Genomic DNA, 8,753 nt, shown 5'->3' on the forward strand with positions numbered 1-8,753 from the left:
AAAAAGTTGATCTGGTTTATTCCCCCCCCCCCCCCCCCCCTGCAGGAGCAACAATGGATTGGCCCCAGCAAATATGTAGCAGGTGCTGGGAGAAGACATCCCATCTGAAATGGAGGTGATCGAGGGAGCTGAACGCTGACTACACCAACATGGGCTTGCGACTGTTGGCTTGTCTTTTTCATTTGCCTACTGCAGTGATCTACGGGTCCCTGTCGCTGTTTGTTTCCATTTTGCACAACGTATTCCTCCTGTACTACGTGGACACCTTTGTCTCTGTTTACAAGATTGATAAACTGTCCTTTTGGATAGGAGAGGTTAGTCTTTTCCATAGATTTCTGCCCTATTAAGTAAGAAATTCTGAAATCAAGACCGTTCCTTGCTAGAAGTGTGAAGAGCGTTAGTTGTAATAGCAGTATTCCCCTTTGGAGAGGGAGCAAGGGAGCCTTCTGAGTGCTAGCTTGGACTTTTCAGTTTTCCCCACTTACATAAACAGAGAACAAGCTGGGATAGAAAACCCAGAGACTTTGTTCTTAAGGCTGCCTTTTCTCTGGGAACGTCGGGGTGTTTCACAAGCAGGGAAAACCACTGGCCTCGCTGTGTTAATCTGGCAGTTGCCCCAGACAGAGGAATCATACAGTGGTGATGGGGCGGGGAAGGTGCACTGGGATGGTTCCTGCTGGTTGTTCACTGTGCCAGCTCAGCACTGCTTGCTTCAGTAACAGAACTGAGTCTTTGCAGGAGCTGTCTCTATGGTTTGTTTCACTGTCCTGTTTTCTTTCCTAGACAGTGTTTCTGGTCTGGAACAGCCTCAATGACCCTCTGTTTGGCTGGCTGAGTGACCGGGTGTTTCTTAGCACACAGCAGTAAGTTAAGTTCCACTTCCAGCAGAGGCTGGGAAGTTGTTTAGTCTCTGGGGGAGATGATGTGAAGTTGGCAGCTTTAAAAAGATGGCGTGGGAATGGTTTCTGGGGCATGGAACTCTTAAATACCTCCTTTTCCTGGCGTCTTTGAAGTTCAGTGCTCTTTGCATGTTATTTCAGTATCTGGCTGTATAGAGGAAGTCACACGCCTATCAGGTAGATGTGACCCTAACCCTAAACAATCACGAGTGGTACAGAACCTAAAATACGGGCATCTAAAATCTGAAGCCCCTGCTATATGAGCAAGCCTCTTGGGGTGTTGGAGAGTGTCTGTACATGGTTTGGGAGACACAGTGGGGAAAGGACAATTATTTCCACCTGGAATGCCTCAGACCAGTTGTTCCCAAATGCCCTGGATCATGGACCACTGTTGGCCATTAGCATTTCTCATGTATTTATGTCAAGCTTTTAATGAAAATCATGGTGTGGCTTCCTGCAGCTAGTAAAATCTTGAAGTGCTCATTGAAATAATTTACATTGTGCAAAGTGCAGACAGTGCAGCGCTATTGGGGAGAGACTTGCTCTGGAGAAAAAAGTCCCTTTTCATGCTTTTTGGCCGCCTTAAACCCGTATTTTCAGTGTATTCACATATTAGCTGAGAATATATCTGATGTGGGTGCTTGTTGCATGAGCAAAAGCTGTATTTGTGTCTAGGCCACTTATACTACTTCTTGGAGAGGGAGAATACATGGTCATGCAGGGTTTTGTCCAGGTGTCTAAAGTTTTTGTCTTCTCTTGCAGGCCAGGAGCAGAGATTTCCTCCCCAGAAGTAGTTCTGAAGAGGCTCAGAGCACTAAGCCACAATGGCCCCCTCTTTGCCATCTCTTTCCTGGCTTTCTGGGTTGTCTGGGCTCATCCTGGTTTGCAGTTCCTTCTTTGCCTTTGCATGTACGACAGCTTTCTCACCATGGTCGACCTCAATCACAACGCCTTGCTCGCAGACCTGGCTGTTTCAGCAAAAGACAGGACTAGCCTCAACTTCTACTGCTCCCTCTTCAGTGCCATAGGCTCCCTCTCTGTCTTCATGTCCTACGCAGTGTGGAACAAAGAGAACTTCTTTTCCTTTCGCATATTTTGCGTCGTGCTGGCCCTCTGCTCCATCGTTGGCTTTACCCTGTCTACACAGCTGCTCCGCCAGCGGTTTGAGGCTGATGGGAAAGCAAAATGGGACCAAGAATCAACCCTAAAAGGGTAAGTGTCACCAATTCTGTGGCAGGAACAAAGGCCTGGCATAGATCTGTAGAGTCCTTTTATGCGCTGCAGCAAACTAAATATGTGGGAAGATCCAGGACGAGGCAAATTCTTGTTTATCTACGGTTCTTGTTTGTTGATACAGTTTTCAGAATCATCTCTGTCACACTGGCTCCTAGTGCCCTCTGAAAATAGGACGAAACTATCTCGTGACACCCCTGGCCCAAACTGGAGGCAGAGCCCTGACCTGCTGTATGGCCATCCAGTGTTTGGACCATGAAATGAGTTAATATCTAGAGCACCCAGTGAGGCCTGTGAGTGGCAAAATGTCAGAAGCAGCTTATCATGAAAGCATTCCTGCTTGAGCATGAGACCACCTTGTTGCCCATTCCTATGGAGTTGGACAAGTGAATGTCTCTTACCCTTTTCCTCGCTTTAGCTACCTGATAGTGGCTGGGCTGTTGGTGGGCCACGACGCAGCTGGTTTTCCCCATTCAGCTCCCTTGCTTTTCCTTGGGCTGCCTCACTTGTCTCTTGTTACGAGCTGCCAGCATTATGCTGTACTAACACAGCAGATCCTGATGAGATCTGCCAGGTGAGCTAACCGCAGGGATCTGGAGGAGGATTGTATGTGTAGTGGAATGACTAATAAGAGGAGAATGCTTTTATGGACAGAAATCTGAATTTTGGGTTCAGAAGACAAATGCTCTTTGGGAGACCCGTTGCCTGTGGTTCTTGCTAGCAATAAGTAAACATTGTTGTAGACTCTACTGTTTTGATTTGGTCCAGGGAGAGGGAAGATTGGGATAGGAGCTGAGGAGGGGACAGCTCTGCATCTACACAGAGAGAGCTGGGGGCTCTCCCCTGCTTGGTGTGAGGGATTCACAGTCGCTTTTCTTCCTTCCTCTCTGTTTAGGCTGTATACTGAGAAACTCTTCGTCCCCCAGGAGAAGAGGATCACCCTGGTAGAGTATCTCCAGCAGCTCTCCCGGCATCGCAACTTCCTCTGGTTTGTCTGCATGAATCTCGTCCAGGTAGGCGCAGCAGCGACATGTTGTGATTCAGAGGATGAGCGCTGGCTCTGGCTGTTTGAGATGGTGATTCAGCAGTATGTGAGTTCCTCAGGAAGGGCAGAGGTGTTTCCAGCACCCACTTGTTCTTGGAGCCTCCTGCATATGCTGGCTGATTCAGCAGCTGGTAACCACTCTCTCTGCTTGTGACCCAAGAATACTTGCTGAGCAAGCTGTGAGGTGCTCCTTCCTCTCTCCGCAGCGTAGGCTGGATTATGGGGGCTGGCTGAGCTCTGTGCAGCCCCGTCCGGGGTGCAGAAGCGCAAGGCCTGGCTCGTGGTGGGGATGAGTTCAGGAGTGCAGTTTGCTGGCATGGCTGTCAGCACAGTCTCCTCCTGCTTTCCTGAGGCTCACATCACTGGTCTCACTGTCCAGCTGGATCCACCTCCCAGCCGGCTTTTGCCATTTCTGTTCTTCATCCTCTTCAGTGATTACTACCAAATGCCGGCAGCCTGCCCAGCTTTCCTCGTGTGCTGCAATCACAGCTCCCGTCTCCCTGGGGATCCCTCAGTTCCCCTCGGGCAGGCCCTTGATGCTGTTCTGCATCTTTGTGTTCGAGCCTCGCTGCCACCTTATCCTTGTCCTCCTGACAGCTGCCTCCTCCCTCCTGCCGTGCCACTGTCTCCCCCAAACCCTTGTCCTCACTGCTGTCATCTCCTTGCCCTGCCTGCCCCAGCAGCACTGTGTGCTGAGCAGTGCCTTGGCAGCTGGGAAGCATTACTGACCCCAGGCATGCAGTGGGCATGGCGGGTGGTGTTGCAGCTTTGCAGTCTCAGCCTACGGTGTCATAAACTCCACAGCCAAGCTCTTGCTCTGCTGAAGTACTCCAGGCCCATCCTGCATGGTCCCTTGACACAGGGCTCCTAGGATAACAGAGCTCAGAGGGCTGTTAGCTTTTTCTTTTCTCTCTTACTGCTGTTCCTGCTGACCAGCTCGTCTGCATGCTGCCTTCACAGGTTTTTCACTGCCACTTTAACAGCAACTTCTTCCCTCTGTTCCTGGAGCACCTGCTGTCAGACCAGATCTCTGTCTCTACTGGATCCTTCCTGCTCGGTGAGTCTCAGGTGGGACTGGAGGGAGCAGCCGGGTTAGGACCTGGCCCAAGTCTGGATTCGCTCTTCCCAAACTCCATCTGGGGAGAGGTGTGCTTACATGCTGGTCTCTGGGCTGTAAGATTCGCACATGCTCACACCCCACATGCTTCCCTGGGACCTCCAAGTCGTCCTTCCTGGTCACAAGAGAAGCAACTTGGAGCCTTTTCTACTGGTGACGAGCCCAATGTGCTGGACTCAGGCCTAGACACCACAGAGGTATTACTCTGAGCATTAGTGGCTGCAGGTAGTGTCCCCAGGATGCAGCAGGGACCACAGCCCTGAATTTAATCCCTTTCTCTTTGTGGCATATGAACCATTTCCAGGCTGCCACAGATCTGTGGGCACGGGTCCTAGAGTTACACTGGGAGGGTTCTGTGCAGGCCGGGTCTGGTCACGCTGTCCTGCCCCTCTCATTTCTGCTCCAGGGCTGGGTCCCAACCCCTGCGTGACACTGGGCAAGTCTTTTCTTCCTTCCTGCCCATGAGGTTGATGGAAGAAGGCTTCCCTCTGTAGGAAGAGTGTGTGCTGTGCCACAAAGCCACTGAGTAAATCTGCTGCAGCCTTTTGTATGTGCATGGAAGCTATTCTGTACTTTGTGTTCTACAGCCCTGCTGGCGATAGCCAGCCTTGTCCCCTCTCTTGGTATTGGTCCTAGGGGCATGGTGGATACTGAAACTCCCTCAAGCTATTTGTGCCTCTGTCTCTGCTCAGGTGTTTCCTACATTGCCCCCCATCTCAACAACCTCTACTTCCTGTCCCTCTGCCGCCGCTGTGGGGTTTACGCTGTGGTGCGAGGACTCTTCTTCCTGAAGCTGGCTCTCAGCGTTGCCATGCTCCTGGCAGGACCTGATCAGGTGTACCTACTCTGCATCTTCATTGCCAGGTAGGCAGGCAGCACTCGCTTCCCCTGCTCTCTGCCACCTGGGAGGGGAAATGACTTGTCTCTTTTACGGAGAGGAGTGGGAGGTGGGGAGCAGTAGCCAGGGTGACACAGGAGCCATGTGGCTCCCAGCTCTGACCGCACCTGAGCTTGGGACGGGTCACTGCAGAATCCGCTGGCTGTGCCTGCAGCAGAGTGAGGGAGGCAGCGATGTTCAGGAGGACAGAGACCTGGCAGGGCTGGTGGCAGCCTGCAGCAGCCTCTCCCAGCTGCTGAGCTGAGCTCCTCTCCTCTGCAGCCGTAGCCCTCAGCGTGTGCTGCAGCTGCCTGTTAGCCACTGGCCCAGTGTCCTGTCCCCAGGCCTGTCTGTATGGCAGGTCAGGACTGATCCAAGGCATCGCTGCGGGGTTCACGAGGCTTATTGCTAGCAGTGTTCCCCTCCTGTAGCCTTCTGAAATTCCTATTTTAAGTGTTGGGGGAACCTTTCTCATCCCTCTCTCCATTTTCTCTGATCCCTCACCTACTCCTGTCGTTTCTTGGTGCCCCTATTCAATGCTTTGCCTGTTGTTCTGCAGCAACCGGGTGTTCACAGAAGGGACCTGTAAGTTGCTCAACCTGGTGGTCACCGACTTGGTGGATGAGGATCTAGTCCTGAACCGTAGGAAGCAGGCGGCCTCAGCGCTGCTTTTTGGGATGGTGGCTCTGGTCACCAAGCCGGGCCAGACCTTCGCCCCTCTGATCGGCACCTGGCTGCTCTGTGCATACACAGGTAAGGATGCCGCTGGGGAAAGCAGCAGGGCAGGAGGGGGCAGACCTGTGAGTTCAGTGTCCTCCACCATGTCCTGTGCCCCGGGTGGGTGCAGAGGGCTCTTCCAGTTGCTAAGCTGTGCCTGGTCTCTGCATCTCCAAGGCCAGTCACTCAGAGAAAATGGACAAGGGTCCATCCCCACTGTCCCCAGTCTCACAAACTCTTCTCTGATACCAGGCTATGACATCTTCCAGCGCAACCCCTTGAGCAACGTGGTGAGTGCCCAGCCGAAGCTGGAGTCTGCCGCAGCCTTGGAGCCCACTCTTCGCCAGGGCTGCTTTTACCTCCTCGTCTTCGTACCCATCACGTGTGCACTGCTGCAGCTCCTCAGCTGGTCTCAGTTCAGCCTGCATGGGAAGCGTCTGCAGATGGTGAAGGCTCAGCGCCAAAGCCTGATGCAAGGCCGAGCACCAGAGGTCAAAACGATCTAGGGGTGCCTGAGCCCCCGGGGTGTTGCTGGTTCCAGGCTGGTGCAGGACTGCAGGCTAAGCGCAGGGATTGTGGGCTGAGAAACCCTGATGTTTACTGTTCAACTGTGAAATGCTGTAATGCCAATGTTTACTCATTCCAGGAGGTGGTCGCTGGGGAAGGCAGAGAAGTTCAGTGTGTGAGGGGCCTGGGATAGATCGCTTGGCCACAGGAGCAAGAACATTTTATCCTAGCCTGTCCCAGGGAGCGGAGGGCTGCTCATCCCAGCAGGGAGGTGCTGGCTTGCAGCGTGTGCTAGAGACAGACACATCCCTGGTGCAGTCCCCTGCCCTGGGCATGGCCCTGGGCAACTGCAGCCTCTCTGACTGAGCAGGAAGAGGCTGCACAGGGAGTCCTTCCTTGCTAGAGCCCTGCAGCTTTGGGGAGTGGAGTGGGAGGCTCCTGAGGGACCAAGTGACCGAGGGGGTGATTGTAGGACAGCAGGAGCAGGGACGAGAGGACCCTGAAGGCCTTTCCCAGTAGCTGGTACAACCCCTCCCACATACAGCGCTGCACTTCTTGGACCAAATCCGCTCTTAGGCATTTCTTGTTCCCAGGACAATACCCTGCACAGCCAGGGTCTGCTGGCTGTGCTTGTTTTACGCTGAGGCTCCCTCCTTCGTGGCCTTGCAGAGAGAGTTGTTGCTGGGCTGGGAAAGGCACTGTGCTCGAACTGGGCTTGAGAGTCTTGAGCTGGAACATACCATCTGGCATCCTGTTGCCCGTGTTTATCCCTCCTCTCCTCTCCATGGCCCCTTCTGGTCAGTGCTGTCACACAGCTGTGCTGTGAGCCCCCTCCCATGCTGGTGGGGGCTGTGGGGCCGAGGTCAGGGAACCAACCCCTAACCCAGCCGATGGAAGTGCCTCCGTGCCCAGGGCTGTCCCAGGTGACCCAGTGAGGTAGCCTGGCGCCTTCCCCTCTTGCAGGGGGAGAGCACAGCCTGGAGGAGACACCAGGTCTTGCTTTTGTGCCTTCGATTCCTCTTCGGAGCCTGTCTGACACAATGCTAGGCAGTCACAGGGTTGAAATTTTACCTCTGTGGGGAGAGACAGACACCTCAGCTCCTCTCCGCTTGAAATGGTGCCCCAGAGTTTGATCATCTCATCAGGCTACCAAACCATGGACCCAAGGAGGAGAGCAGGTGGTTTGGTCTCCCTGGTTCTGGCTGGGACCAGATGGGGCAGGTAGTCGCCAGGGGTCCCTGAGGTGAGGGAGCGTTTCCTCAATCCCTGCAACATGTTTGGGGCAGGCAGAAGAGATGTGCCAAAGCAGAGCTCTGCCCTGTGCATGCCCGCAGGAGGAGGGGGTGTGGGGGCAGCATTTGAAAGCCAGTGCGTGCTTAGGGGCATGCTGTTCTTTTATTGCCAGGTTCCCTCTGGGGTCTCAGCCCACAAACCTGCCATCTTGCCTCAGGACATGGCTGCCTTCTGTCTTGGACCAAGACGTTCCTGCCGCGAGGCTTCTGTAGCTCTTGATGGTTCCATCATAAGTTATTTGTGTGACTTCTAACAAAGTTTGAGAATGATTCTTCATTTCATAAATTAAAGATGATCTTTTCTGTACTGCTCGGTGATTTTTCTAGCAGGTGGATCTAACCTGGCTGGGTTCGTGCAGTGTTGCAGGGGCACAACTGCGGTTGTATGGGAGAAAATGGGACTGTTCCTCCCCAGCAAAACTCTGTGCTGGGGCCTGGGCCTGTTTCTGCAGGGGACAGAGAGGATTAGCAGGCTGGTGTATCACCTGCCTTTTGGGGGGAGGCAAGTCACTTACCCCTGCTGCTTTGGAAGGCCCTGGGGACTGGACTGTCCTGTTCCTTCACCAGCTGCTTCTGGGGACGAGGCTGGGGACAGTTGCTGGCCTGGGCACTGTGCCACCTTCCCACGCCCCCAGCTTGCCCTGGGAGCAAAGCTTGCCATGTTAGTTCTCGGCAAGCGCCTGGGCTGGCACCAGCTCTTCTCACAACAGTGGCATCGCTCCCATCACCCTTGCTCAGCCAAGGGCTGCCCTCGCTGCCTGCACCAGCCCTCTTGCGCACAGCTTCTCTCCCCCTCAGCTGCCTTTGACCTGTCTGCAGTGAGAAACACAATATATAATGGTTGCTGAGGAGAAGAGCAGCTTTGGACACCACCAGTGCAGACCACAGCTGTGGCCTGGGACTCTCCTCCCTCAGCTCAAAAGCCAGATCAGGAAGGCAGTCCTGGACCAGAGATGGTGTCTCCTTGCAGAGACTGGCCAGCAACAATTCTGCACAGGCAAGAGAAGAACACAAGCTGCCTCCTTAAAATTGCAAATGTGGGAAGATGAGGCCAGGAGGCTTGAGG

General features: G+C 53.8%; 1 protein-coding gene across 1 annotated transcript; it reads left to right on the top strand.

Annotated features, from left to right (window-relative positions):
* The first annotated feature begins 41 nt into the window (after positions 1-41).
* MFSD13A (major facilitator superfamily domain containing 13A) lies at positions 42-7,008 on the top strand. Its single transcript, XM_009277819.2, has 8 exons — positions 42-314; positions 784-863; positions 1,662-2,111; positions 3,028-3,145; positions 4,138-4,234; positions 4,987-5,158; positions 5,731-5,924; positions 6,141-7,008. Exons 1-8 carry the CDS (start codon positions 150-152, stop codon positions 6,392-6,394), a joined length of 1,530 nt encoding a protein of 509 aa, XP_009276094.1. The 5' UTR covers positions 42-149; the 3' UTR covers positions 6,395-7,008.
* The last annotated feature ends 1,745 nt before the right edge of the window (positions 7,009-8,753 follow it).

Source organism: Aptenodytes forsteri, unplaced genomic scaffold, assembly GCF_000699145.1.
Source record: "Aptenodytes forsteri isolate BGI_AS27 unplaced genomic scaffold, ASM69914v1 Scaffold15, whole genome shotgun sequence".
Taxonomy (NCBI): Eukaryota; Metazoa; Chordata; class Aves; order Sphenisciformes; family Spheniscidae; genus Aptenodytes; species Aptenodytes forsteri.

Bases quoted from the DNA above. Each gene is read 5' to 3' on its own strand.
- MFSD13A (XM_009277819.2), top strand. From the start codon at position 150: ATGGGCTTGCGACTGTTGGCTTGTCTTTTTCATTTGCCTACTGCAGTG. The intron at 315-783 runs GTTAGTCTTTTC...TTTCTTTCCTAG, and splicing joins TGTCCTTTTGGATAGGAGAG to ACAGTGTTTCTGGTCTGGAA. The intron at 4,235-4,986 runs GTGAGTCTCAGG...GTCTCTGCTCAG, and splicing joins TACTGGATCCTTCCTGCTCG to GTGTTTCCTACATTGCCCCC.